Raw genomic sequence first — 13,901 nt, 5'->3', positions numbered from 1 at the left:
AACCTCGCAGACATTTATCGAGAAGGTGTAACCGGGAATACCTCATGCGTGTCGTTTCGTTGGAACATTTTCGAGGCACGGGACCGTTCGTTCTTTCAACCATCGAGTCATCGATGGGCTACAAACGAAGGCGCCAGCCACCCGCGCCTCGTTACGGAACGCCATCACGATCATTGTCGCCCCTCTCTGCGCGAGATTACAAAGATGGAACGAAAAAAAAACGAGAGAAAAAAAGAGAAAGGATCGAGGGTGAGGCGAAAAAAAAAAATACGCGAGGGAACACGGATAGATTTATCGTTTGTAACAGATAGCGTAGAGTTAGACGCGCCGCGACTCATCGTTTTTCCCGTTTCCATCAAACGAAAATGATCCCCGGCGCAGACAATGCTCGTCGAGAACACTCTGGCTCGAAATCGAGGGCACTCAGAACATGCGAATCCATAATAATCTCTTCGCGGCTTCCGCTCTTTGCCATTCCACTAGTCGACCACGCGGAACTCGCTGGTTACCCTCGAAAAACTCGTGGATATTGTTTAAAAACCCGCGCGTCCGCCCCTCTGCGGGCCGCGTGGCGTGTCTGCTTCCGGTCCAACTACTCCGTCCTGTGTTCTTGGACGTCGCCAGTCCGCACGCTTCTTCTGCTCCGTGTTTCTTTGAACGAAACTTTCGAAAAACGTAATCTCTCTTCTCTTCTCCTACATCTTGCGTTGACTTTTGCAATTTGAATTGCTCGAAAAATCGAGCTACCCTCGCGAACTTTTATCACCAGTCTTCTGGCACGGAGAATCACGATTCTAATCGTGCCAAGACCGACTTCCGTCGACGACAAGCCGCGTAGCGCCGGCCTGTCTATAATTACCGACTCGAAGTATTATTCCAACAAGACTGCGAGGTAAACAAAGCCGCGGGAGAGGAACGAGGAGGAGGCAGCAGCCTAGCGCTTAAAAGGGATGAGCGACGAAGAAGTGTACACGGGCACGAAGTGTTCGAGAGTCGGTCGTACATCGCGCCGCCGTGGAAGACCGATGGAACGCAGCAGAACGAGCGGCGGAGGAGGGTCTCTCTTTCTCGCTTTCTCTCTCTCTCCTTCTCTGGTGCTGGTGATCGTGATGGAAAGGATGCGATGGGAACCGGGTGCCGGGGGCCGAAGGGGGCGGGATGGCAATAAACTTTGGCGCGAGGAGTGTGGCGCACATGTGCGCGCTCAGGATATGCATTTGGAAAGAGAGAAACGGAGCTCTGGGTGCTGTGGTCGAACCAGCGATGGGCGAAATGTGTTTCACCGAGCAGTCGAGAAAGACGAATACCTTTCCAATCTGCGGTTATTTAATGCTCGAATGCAGGGATAATCGAAGAAGGTATTCGTCGCTCGAGTAGTTCCTCGAAATTCTACTGTCGCGCGTAATTGGTGAAATTCGCCGCTGGTATCTCAGCTGATCGGTGTCTCCAACGTCTACGATTTCCACACGGGGATCGAAACAGTGATTTTCAGAGCGTTCTCGAAGTTTTCCCGAGAACCGTAAGAATCGTAACGTCGCCACGACAGTTGCCCCCAGCTGTCCAGAATTTATCAGTCACCAAAATGGCGTCCGCGAACCTCCCGGACGGATCGTTCTCCAATAAAACGGAAGCTTTACGGTCCCGGGGGTAATCCCGGGACAAATTCGCGGGAGATTCAGCGACACTTTTATCGCGACGCATGGGGCCGTGTTTCGGATAAAACTTTCGTTAAATGCCCCGACTATTTGCCCCGCTCGCGGTTCACCACCGGGACGATATACGGTTTTCATCGCGGCGGCGGTAAAACGGGGATCCTCCGCGCGATTCCTCGGACCCGGTATGTCGCGTGCACGCAGCAACCGGAGTGGCTGCGTGTCGCGTTATTTATAGAGCCGCGTAGCTGACAATTTAATCGTCCGCAGTCCGTGTGAATTGCGCCGATGCGCCACGGACTCCGCGGACTCCGCGGACGCTCGTGTTCGCGTCTTAATAAGTCCGTTTCGCGTTCTTTCTCCGGCGATCACCGCGTGGACACGACGCCCACAGTTACCATTTTCCGTTCGCCAGGACGCGGATGGACTATTTCTAGACGAGACTCGCGCGGAACCGTGCGCTACCAATTTTTCACTTGGCGCGACAAATTGCAGAGTAGAAGTAAATCTTGAAAATTAAATCCCCAAGATTCTTCTGGCTGCAATATCGATGAAGAAGCGAGTAGAAATTCGCGAGTCGATCTCGTCGAGGCGGCGACCGAACGGGTTAACAAGTTCGGCCGGAACGCAGCGCGCGATGCGTCGTCGTCGTCGCGTTCCCTGGAAAAGGTCAACGGTCCCGGGTTGCTCGGTGGACGATCGAGATCATCTCTCCGCGGTCCAGCCTCGAACGAAGAATTAACTCTTTCATGGTCGACGCGAGCCTCGCCGCGCGTTTCACGCGGCTGCCTGCGTCCGCTCCCCTCGCCCCTCTCTCCCTCTCTCTCTCTCTCTCTTTCTCTTTCTCTCCTTCTCTGCCGAAGTATTAATTAACCGAGTGGTTCCCCGGCCGCGCGACTGATTTATCGCCGTTTACCGCTAGCCGTACGGTCACGTTGCTCTCGTTGCGGGTTGTCGCGTCGCCGTTGCGACCCATTTTTCCCGGGCATCGATAAGAACTCGACCCCAGCGGCCCGTTTGACTCTTTGCCGATTTCCGACTCGCGGGTTACCTTCCTTGGGTAAGTGCCTCGTAGCGCCCAGGAGAAATCACGCGGAACGGTTCTTACCGGTTTTTACCCGATTTGATCGATTGGTATTGACCAAGCCTCCGTTCGCTCGCTCCTTACGAGGGTTCCTTAATTTCTGAGTGCAGAAGGGTGCTGCTCGTACCATTTATACTTCACTTATTTCTGAATTATCTTTCTAATGGAACTTCGTCGAGGGTTTCATCTGTTTCACTCTAACTTTGAAGATTATTAGCTGGGTTTCTTTTTACTACGTTCGACCCCTTCTAAGGGTTGTTCTTGCTACTTGATATAACAAATCGTTAATGTTATTTTAGAATCGTACTCATAGTCGAACCCTTCGATCCACCCTCAGCTACAAGTTCCACAGCGATCGCATCGTGTTACTCGTCATCCCTCCCGCAGTTCCCACCTCGCGGCTTCCACGTCGACATTACATCGCCGCTGGCCTCCGCACTATTACAATCCTTTACGCGGTCGCGCATCAGGTGTCGCGGAAGGATAATGCTCGGGTGTACGAGCATCGCCAGGTCTATTCCCTTATCGTCCCGGCGATACCAGGGCACAGAGCACCGTGCAGCTCGCCGACCGATTTTTCTCTTCCACGGAGGCTTACAACCGCCCTTTATGGTGCCAGCCGTTGTACCCCTCCATCGGCGGGGGCATTAAGGCGGCCGTTCGCGATCTATCGTGGCCGAGTTAATAGCATACTCGCTACCGTGGCCCCTAACCGCGGTGATACTTTCTCCCCATAAAATAATGGCGTTGCCGATCACCTAAAGATGCTCGTCGCTGCCCTCGATACCATCTGCACCCGAGGGTAGTCTTAGCGATCCTAACTCCGTACCCGTCGCAGATCGTGGCTACGCTACGTGGTGCACACCCACACCAGTGTGCATCAGCGCGTACGAATACGAACGCGCAGGAAAAAGAGAGTGGGAGGTGGAGAGAGAGAGAGAGAGAAAGAGAGAGTGGTGAAGAGTGGGAGAGAGGGGGTGATAGTTATCAGTTCGAATCCTGAAAGCAGGTTTCTACCTCTCGAAACGATCGAGTTTCGCGGAACGGGGACCGAGTCCCGAGCGGACAGGATCCGCCTTCGGCGGATCGGGACAGGGGCGGGCCCCGTTCCCGGCAGCACAGCCTGGCCCAGAGATGATCGGTATCACTTGGCGCGGAGTCCTTCGTGCGGATTCTTGTTGCTCGACGCGATCCAGTTTCGCGGAACGGATAAACCGGCGAGAGGTTTCTGAAACAGGCGTACGGGCCCCATTCTGAGCCGTGCTTAAAGGCCCGTCGGTAGAGAGGGCCGTCGGTTTTCGCGTCTCCGTATCCGCGGTGCCCGCGATCGGTGTCCCTCGAACGGGTTCCACTCGGTGGAGTCCTTAGTAAGTGCGCGCGAATTAAATCCATTAAACGGGACTGGTTTAATGTAGACGTAATAACGACGGGAGGGAGAGAGGATGTCGTTGGGCCTGCACGCGTTGCGTGCGAATAGCTCGCGTCTAATTGCTCGGTGGGATCGTCGGATATGATTATTCGAAGACTATTCGCGCTTAATAAGCGTGCGGAGATAAACGTCGATCGGTGAGACGGCTCGTTGGATTTTTCACGCCTGCCAACTGGCTGCCTCGCCCTTCGTTTAACACCTCCTCCATTGGACGCTCCTTTTTTATTGACTCCAGCCTGGGTTCTCTGGAGTTTAATTATTGCAGCTAACGTATATATAGGAATTGCTTGATTATTTTAAATTAGCGGAGTAATCGGATTCGATTTTTAAATGGCGACGCGTTGATGTACTACGTGTGTCTTCCGTGCGCACGAATTTTGCGAAAGCGTTTAAAAAAATCTGCGACGGAATTTGAAGATGTCGTTGGCGTTTAACGTTACTCACCTGATCCTTTTTTTTGTCTTGATCTGTGAAACAGGTAAGGTGGATCCGACGCCACATACCTCGTCGTTCAACATGGGCTACCTCGTCTCGCCGTACCCCTACCCCAATGGCGCCGGAGGACCCATTCCTGTGTCTATGGTGAGTGTTTATCATTTTATTGTTTCCCGTATCGTTCTACCTGGTCGAGAAAAGAGCACAAGGACGGTCGAGCCTTCCATACGGGGCACGAGCACGGTTTCGAAAGTCTTCCAAGACTTTCCCTCTCCCTGCGTATCGTTCGTTAGCTCTTCAACCCCTTAAGGGATGAATTCTACGAACTTAGTTTAAATTGCACGTCTTACGTGCGTTGTCGCTTCGATGTTGGTTAATATAAAATTCGATGAAAAGAGAGTAGAATATCGTTCTCAGTTTCAAACGCAATTACACCCTTGGAGGGTTAAATTAGAGTACTCTCGCGGCTATCAAAGCTGGAGTACCAAGTAACGCGAAACGCGTCGCCGTTTTCGTTGTTCAGAGCCGAAGTTCGAAGCGTTCCCCCGCGCCCTTTGAGAGATCGTGATTCCCGTATTGATTTATGGCGGCCACAAATTGGATTCACGATTTATTTACGGGCGAACGTTCGCGCGTTCGCCGTGCCCGATGATGAAGTGCCGCTTGGAAGCGGCGGCGGCGGCGTTTAGAATTGTTTCTCTTTCCGCGACGCCTTTTAAACGATTAATCGTGACCGCCGCGCCACGTCACGCGGCGAACCAGCCCGCGCTTTTTCTTTTTTCCTCCTTTTTTCTTTTCACACCGAGCGAAAACTCGCGCGTCCCGGCTCCGTTCATCGCGTACGGCGCTTCTGCAAATATCGGAGGGAAAGTAAAAGGGTTGTCGGAGTCTCGTGTCAGCCTCGCGCGCAATTAGCGGCATTAGCGATTACGCGGATGGAATTCGTTCCGCGTTCGACCGTTATGTGTATCGCGTTCGAACCAGCCAGACCGAGGTACCCGCTCGCGAGGAACGATCCGAGGAATTTCAAGGAATGCCTTGATACGTTGTGTAAAATAGATAAATTTTTTGCTTCGCCCAAGGGATGCTTTGTGACGCCTCTCGTGGGCTGCTAGGAATCCTAATTGCATCGCAAATGGGAGATAAGAGGCGGTCTATTCAAATGCATCGACTCTCTTCGTATTCGCAGACTACATTGGTCGACTCACGCGTACTATAAATTTCATCCCTTAACTGTGAAGACAATTTTCATTCTCTGTACAGCTATAAAAAAATCAATTATTTAAGATAAAGTCAGTGATACGATTCACAACTGCTGAAGTACTCGAAAAACAGGTATGGACCAAAAGACTTGCAGGGCACTATACACGCGCTTCGTACTTGGCTTCGTTTATCGGACACGTGAAATCGGTCGTGCTCGAGAGAACTTGTTTCGCGAATGATTTACATCGAAAGTACGTGACAATAGCGATTTAACGAGGATCGGCGTGAAATCGGAAAAGGAGGGGAGGGGAGAGGGAGGAAACGAGACAGGCTGCACAGGTGTCGACGAGCGTGCTGGGGACGGGTTAAAAAAGCCGGCTAAAATCGAGAGAGCCACCCCCGACCCTCCCGTTCCCTCTATCGCCGCGTTACCACCCGACGGCCCCGCGAGATGAATGAAATTTGCAGATTCACGTGTACACGCGAGCGAATAGCATTGTTGCGCTCAATGGGTCCGCGGATCCGTTTCTGTTCGCGTCGCGCCGCGCGCGTTCCACCGTTCCGTGTTTGGACGGACGGCTAATTTCACCGCGATGAAGCATGGCGTCGCTAAATACTCGGCAAAATTGGTCCGATTCGATGCTTAAAGAGAGCGTACACGCGTTGATCGGGACCGCGTCGCATCGTCTTCGAGCGACTTCGATCGTAGGCTCGCGTTTGTCGCCTTAGCGTGCTCGCGGTAGAACCGGTAGGGATATTCCTCGCTGCATAACCCGTTCTCCGGTGCACGCCGCGTCGATTCTTCACGCTCGATGAACCGCCGTCGCCGCGAGACGAGCATTAATTTTCCGCGATTCGCCTCGTATCGATCATGCTTAACGTCGACGTCGTCTGGAGAGGGTGACGAAGTGATGGGAATAATGGCTCTTGGTTCTTCTCGCTGCGGGCATGAAACGCGCTTCTTTTCGCCTTCTCTCGTTTTGGAGCCTGCGTTCTTGTTGATACGTTTCGCGCCAGTCACGTGAAATTACGGTCCTTCCTTTTTTCTCTCTCTCTCTCTCTCTCTTTCTCGCTCGTTGGTACGTACTTGGCTTTGGAGGTAATTTCGTGGGATTTTTGCGAACGTTCTTGCCGGCCTCCGATTCAACCACCGAGAATAACGTTCCATTGTGACCGACGGTGGAATTGAACGTTGCGAGGGCAAGCTGTTGCTGTGTGTAATTGATAAGCGAAAAGTACCATCGTGGTAATCAGGGAAATATTTCGGTCGTAAATATAGGATATCGGTGATCGAGGAGCGTTCAGCCATCGATAATGGTTACGAGGAACAGAAAAAATTCTCCTCATCGATAGCAGCTATCGCCCACCGAGAAAAGAGAGGACTGTAAATCATTAATAGACGTCGAGGATACGTAGAACCATTCGAACGCTTCCTGTTGCTTGTAAATTTTTGTAGAACATCGCCATTAAATCAGAATGCTCGAGCTTAACGCGACCGTTGCGCCCGCGTACGGTTCTTAATAGGCGGCGGATGGGATGGAGAACGCGTTAGGATCCCGCTCGTTACCGTTTTTCTGTTCGCGTCACCGTCTAACGCGAGATAAGATTACGGAGTTTTCTAGTAGACGGCAAGTGTCAAATATGACTCAACTGGTTCAGTCATCGCCCGCTAAAGTACTTCCTTGAGCCGGTGCTTTTATCGCTCCACATTTCGAGGCGGTCGTCTAGCTGGCCAAGATAATTACCCGAGAAACTGGCTCGCTCCTTAAGTGGCCGTCGTTTCCGCAAAACGCCGCGGCGAGCGAAACGCGGTGGATGCACTTTCCGTGAATTTTCTAATGGATTCAGCCGGCGGATCGCCGTGGTCGCCGCGGGGTCTGGGGTAATAAACTGTAAATAAAATCAGCCCGAGTCGTCGATAAAGGATTGCGTGACGTGGCCGATGAGAAGAGGCGCGCGCGTACGCGACCAGAGTGAGAGAGAGAGAGAGAGAGAGAGAGAGAGAGAGAGAGAGCGTCGATCGAGAGCTCTCTTCGACTGCTCGGAACTTGATGAACCACCAGCCTGACCAGCGATGGTCAGCAACGCTTCCGACTCGCGATGCGGCCCGTGCACACACAACCGTGCGCGACTTCGCTTCGTCTCCCTTCAACCACGTCCTCGAGCCTCGCCTCTTCTTGCTCCTGGCTGAAGGAAGCGAACCCCTGCCAGACCGGGGCACCCAGTCTGGTTTCTCTCTCCCCGTTCTCCATCCGTCTCGCTCTCGCCCTTGGCCCGTACCTTGTCTCGGATTTACCTACCTCGGGCACTCATCTCCTACCATGTCATTATGTCGTTATTTCCGACAACGAGCGTGTCCCGACGAACCCTCGTACGCTTGCCATCGCGGGCAGAAATGGGCGCGAAAGCAGTTTCGGCCCTCGAAATTCGACTACAAACACACCGGGCGCTGGTGAATGAAACCCGGCTGTCGCGGTCGATTTTTCGGAATAGCAGCAACAGCCACCACGGCACCACGGAGATCCATCAATGGAATCCTGCTCCGTATTATTTCCACGCGCGCTTCTTTCGCTTCCTCTTTCGCTTTCTCGACGATACCACGCGACGAAGGTGGAGTACGTACGACGGTGGAGTCTCCGTGCGAGAAGACCAATAGATCGAGGAAACGATTTTCTTCGCTGGTCGATTTGGTCGATTTGGACCTTGTTTTCTAGCACTTGGTCATTAGTTTCTTTAGGCGTAATCGTTAGAAGCGCTGGGATACGCTGTCACGAATAATTGACCGGAAACTGGCGGACGATTCCTTTTGGTAAATGGGTGGATTATTCGGCGAGCACCCTGGCACTTAGGGGCGTGCGCTGTTTCATTGATGACGGTAATGTTTGTTTGCTGTAATTGAGGGGTTTGCGCCGCCAGCCGCAGAAATGTTTGCAGTCCTCCTAATCTTAGTTTCGAGTTCGCTTGCGCGCGTCGCATTCTCGTTAACCTTTTGCCGGGGGGTTTCGTTCGACCGAAAGTTTCGCGAAGAATTCGGTAACGCGCGTATGATAATTGGGGTTGCGATCTCGGTTCACTGATCCCTTTTTTTTCCTATTCTCGTCGAGGTCTTTTAAAACGTTGACGTACGAGAAGTACGAGAAGCAAAACGGGGAATTTCAGGCGGCCTTCAATCATCATTACGCACACTTAGCCGTGGCTCGAGTGCCGAAGAACGATCCGCGGCCGTTCCACCATCCGCGCGCGCGCTATTTTCGTCCGCGCGGCCGATGGGACAGTTTTAAACCACCCGAGAACCGAAAGAATTCTCATTCCGGTCTCGTAAAAAACGTTCGGTTTCCCAAGGTGTCCGTGAGCCGATTAGAAAGATCGTAAACGACACGATGCCAACGATTTAGAACGCGTTACCGATGGAATGTTGGAACATGCGCTATCGCGACCCACGTGCGCCGCCAGCGAGTCACGAGATCAAACCCGTACCCGGGTGACTGTCAAGTAGCGAGCCTGGGTGCCCCACGGTGGCGGTGGTGGTGGTTGTTGGTGTTGTTCGGGTGCTTTGCAGGTGCGATCTTCTGCTGATTAAGCACCGCGGTGGCGACAATTTGCTAAACAACGCGTGTTCCGCGGCGGCGCACTTTGCGGAATACAAAGTGCCTTGGCAACGCCTTTGAGAGGTGCACCAACCCGTGGCTTTCGTGGCCGGGGCTTTCACGGTAAAAGGCCGCGCGTAAAATGGCAATTAGGTGACCAGGAATCCGCTCGCGGATTCTTAGGAAGTCCCCGTGCAAATTGGACTGCATTCTTTAACCGTGAGCATTTTTTACTCTCCCCTCTCCCCCGTCATTTTCTCCCTCTTTCTTTCTCTCTCTCTCTCTCTCTCTCTGTACGTTCCTTTTCCTCTGTACGTCCGTGTATTTGTTTCACTTGGAATTGTTTCGCGATCGGTGATGCGTTCTCGGGAAACCCGAGCGGAGTTTCGATTGTGCTTTGAATAGAAATGTTTTCGGAGGCTCCAAATGTGCGCCAGCGAGCAGCCTCGCTTCGGGCGTCAGGTTTTTCTTCAATTTTCTTCTTCGATATTTTATTCTCTACACGACTCTTCGATTAAAAAATTTTCACAATTCTCGATCGCGCTCGAATATCCTTCGAGAGTTGAAAAACGTCATAGCAACGGTTACGAGTTACCAAAATTCCTGGCGTTGCCTGAAGAAGCAGAAGCGCTAGGGGATGAAACGATGTCCGCCGTCGCGTCGAGGCCTTTTCACGACAATTCTTTGACGCGATGATCGCGCTGCCGGAAGAAAAACACGGACCTGAAACCGTCGATCGAACGGCGAACGACGATGGTCGGACCACGCGCGGTCTCTTTCGCGGGGGCCGCGTTCACCATTAGCGCGGGGTAACATTCCGAAACGACGTTGTCTCTGCAGTCGAACTGCGGGCGACGTCGACTAATGCCGCGGCCAGAGGGAAGCGTGGTCGCCGTGACAAAGGAACGAACGCCTAGAATTCGCGCAGCCGTCGAAAAACAACGAGCGAGAGGAGCTCGTGCGGCAGCCAGAGGCTCCTCGCCTAGAGAGACGCAGGGTGGAAAAGGGAAAGGAAAAATCCTACCGGAAGAGAGAGAGACAGGGCAGAAACGAACGAAGAAAAAAGAACCGACTGGAGTGTCCATGTACGGGCACGGAAACGCGCAAACGTCCCACCAATTAAAAAGAACTCGATTCGACGGGGTTGCTGAAAATAACGGGCGTATCGGAGTGCAGTTTCGCGAGGAAAAGGGAGACAGAGGCACGGATCGAAAGGGTGCCAGAGAAGGATGAGGAAAAACTCGTACGGTGTTACGAGGAGAGAGAGAGAGAGATACGCGAACAGAGAACGAGACGGAGGACACACCAAGAGAGAGATGAACGGATAGAAAAGAGAGGAGGAGGGTTGTTCCACGTAGAACTACGAACATGACGACCTGCTGCTGCGGCGGGGGGTTGCGCGGACGAAGCGTAGGTTTGGGGTCGGTGGATGCACGTGAAATTCAAAACCCTTATATTAAAACACAGCCCAGCCAACCATCCACGGCGCGCTTAATTCAAAACAATATAATGGGCGCAGCAACATAGCTGTTGTCGCCTCTCTCTTTCCTCGTCCTCCGCCGTTCGTCCCCTCCTCGTTCGTTCCGCGACGTGTCTCGTGTCTTTACTCTTTCTTACCTCCGCACTGCTGCTCGTCGACTCGCGCGTACGTACACGCGCGCACACATCCAGGAGGCGAGGAACAGTGAAAATGTTCGTATTTAAGAGAACGCTTATAATGCGGCCTGGGCCAGGCGCGTTCTACCGTCGAGCCTCCGCCTCTGAGGGCTTCGGTCCCGGCATCGAGCGCGCCGCTGCGCTGGTCCCTCGACGGTGGACCAGAGAACGAACGGTGGCCAACCAGCGAGGTGCGACGAGGTGCGACGAGGGACGACGATGACGATGGTGACGATGGTTTTGTCGTGGAACCGGGGGGCTTTGTCTGTCCGCTCCGGCGGAAGACCAACGGCATTGTTCTCATTGTTTCGAGACACGAGCGGCGCAGAAGGACTGCGAGCGACGGGGTGGTAGGGGGTTGCGGCTGGTTGGTAGAGAGCACAGTGGTCGACGGGCAAAAGATGCCCGCGTGATACATGCCTGTCCCGCGTTTAGTACCTCGTCGTGCCCTTCTCGCACCGTGAGCACCGTCCTCCTTGCTAATTGTTTGCCAATCAGTCCGGCTGGTCTAGGCTCGTGGGAAGAGAGCGAGGCTTGGCTTTTCTTCGCCGCTATTGGGTAGCTCGTTTTCTCCTCGACTCCCTCAAAGGCAGAAACGAGAGAGCCCCGACCGAATCGCAAGGAATCGCGTTGCCCCGCGGTCGCTCCGTGGATTTCCTCGAGAACGCGCGGACCCACCCTGAGCGACGCGCGCGCCCCTTTTCCCCCATCCGGTCACGGTTCCGCGATTTGGATCCAGCCGAACGGCGCATGGTCTACATCTTGATCTGTGAAATTGCGTTTCCCTTTTGTCCGGCTTTTTCCTGGATCCCCGGGCTCTTTTTATCGGGCCAGTAATGGGGTTGGCTCGAGTGCTGGTACTTCCTGCAGCCATTCAATTCGTGGGAAGAGTTTTTCTGCTTTCCTCCTTTACTCGAACGCCTGCCAGTTCCTTTCTTCGGCTCCGACAGGATCTGCGCCGGAGCGAAGATGGAATTTTAAAAACGCCGCGTTCGTAAATCGATTCATTTTTACCGCGAGGAACGCGGCCTTGACCAACAGCTTCCGCGGAGGGACTCGCGCGTTCCGTCTGTCCTTCGCTCCGTCCTGACTAGGAACGAGGCGATTCTCCTCTCCGATTAAACGGTGAATAGCGAGGATGACGAGGCTCGTCCTACCGCTGAAACAGAAAATTCATCGCTCGTCAGCTCGGACTGCGCATAGTATCCCGTCATGCTGCGCGATTGGATTTTTTCCCAGCAGCCCAGTAGATTCCACGAGACGCGTCGTCTACGCGTGTATCGAAAATTTCGAGTTCCACTCGCGGTCTCGTTATTCGTAAGATTTTTGTTTGCGCGGTTGGTGGGGCGAGGGGGAGAAGAAAAAGGAAGAAAGAAGCCTGGAGTCCGGGCGAAGGTCGTAATCTTTTGAATTGTGGTTCCATCCAGGACGATGGAACGCGAGATAGAAAACAGGCCCTCCCCCGATACCCGGCGACCGCAAATTTTACCTGGTGCGAAGGCGCCATTAGTTTCGGTGTTCGTGGTTAAGTACTTTTGTGTTTAAGTACCTGACCAACCTCTCCTGTACCCCTTGTGCCGTGGAGAGGAGCGAGGGTGGGGTGGGCACAGCGAAACCCCCGGGGATTGTCCCTTTTCGAGGGATAATACCACGTGGGCCGTTAATGCCAAGATGGCTGCGCGATACGCGACTCCATTACGCACGCTGCGCCTCTTTCTAGCCCCCTTGTCCCTGAAACGAACCCCGCTAATTGTTGTCCTGTCCGTTCATTTAACGTGGGAACATTCGCAAGATGCGCGCTCGCTGATACGGATCTCCCGTCGAAAATTGCTCCTCCGGAGCGGAGCCAGTTCGGGATCGCTTCCATTTCGCGAGGATCGCCGTGGGTTCCTCGAATTATCCAGCTCCCTTTTGGTGGACTGACAGGCAGGATAAGTTATCGTTACGTAACAGGCTATTATCTTAGGGATCTTTCCGTGTATTAATCTACTTTGGCCTTTTGTATTTTCGATTGGGATTGTACCATTGCAGTTAGGAGGAAAATTGGGATATTTATTCTTTGGTGTATACTTTCGTTCTGTTTTTTCTTTTTACTTAAACGTTTCCTGTCTTTTTTAACATCTGACAATTCGTTTTTAATTAAATTTAAGCCCCGCGTTGGTCTTCTCTTTTGGCAACTCTGGACACACCACAGAGAAAATTCTCTCTCGCAACTGATAAGCTTTGTCGGACAAAATAGAATACGTTCCCGTATTTTTCATTCCGGAAAATTCGTTTCAACGGTGTATAAAAAACTACCGACTAAAAACTATGCCAGATAACAAATTACGAGAACAGTCAACTTGGATTCGACCATCCCGCTCGATCTCTATTTTATTTCCAACCCAGTTTCCCCGGAGAGCCGACGAAGACCGCGATCCGATCCGACTCGCGACGGATATCTTCCAAAGCTCGTCTTGTAATCGCGCCTAGGGAAAAAGGAGCACGCACGCGGTTCCCCTTTATTTTAAACGCTCCGTGTCGCGGTTACGACGTCGTTTTTCGCCAGCCCGGAGTTATTTTTGCCCGGACGTCGGGGCGAGCGCCGCGTTTCGTTCGAATCGCGTGGCCCGACAAATCCTCTGCCGCTCATTACGAGCCGCGATTCGACGAGCATGCGTCACCGAGAATATCCAGCCGGCCAGAATTTATTTCCTTCCCGCGCTCGCATTGGACGCCCGTCCATCCCGCGTCGTCGTGTCGCCTCGATCCGCTCGCCCCCAGCCCCGCAGCCCGTTGCGCCCCTCGCTCGTTTGACATAATCGGCGAGCTGCTGCTGCTGCTGCTGCTGCTGCTGGATTTCAGGAATCTCGTTT

At 53.1% G+C, this 13,901-nt stretch overlaps 1 protein-coding gene across 2 annotated transcripts in view; it reads left to right on the top strand.

The window, feature by feature from the left end:
- LOC143432904 (protein pangolin, isoforms A/H/I/S) overlaps positions 1–13,901 on the top strand; it is a 212,554-nt gene that overhangs the window by 27,490 nt on the left and 171,163 nt on the right. For both annotated transcript variants that reach the window (XM_076909883.1, XM_076909884.1), the window contains exon 3: positions 4,644–4,747. In XM_076909883.1, coding sequence (XP_076765998.1) covers positions 4,644–4,747 — 104 coding nt within the window. The remainder of the gene's footprint in view (positions 1–4,643; positions 4,748–13,901) is intronic.

The sequence above is a fragment of the Xylocopa sonorina genome, chromosome 2 (genome assembly GCF_050948175.1).
Source record: "Xylocopa sonorina isolate GNS202 chromosome 2, iyXylSono1_principal, whole genome shotgun sequence".
NCBI lineage: Eukaryota > Metazoa > Arthropoda > Insecta > Hymenoptera > Apidae > Xylocopa > Xylocopa sonorina.
This window is presented reverse-complemented; position numbering and strand designations above follow the sequence as displayed.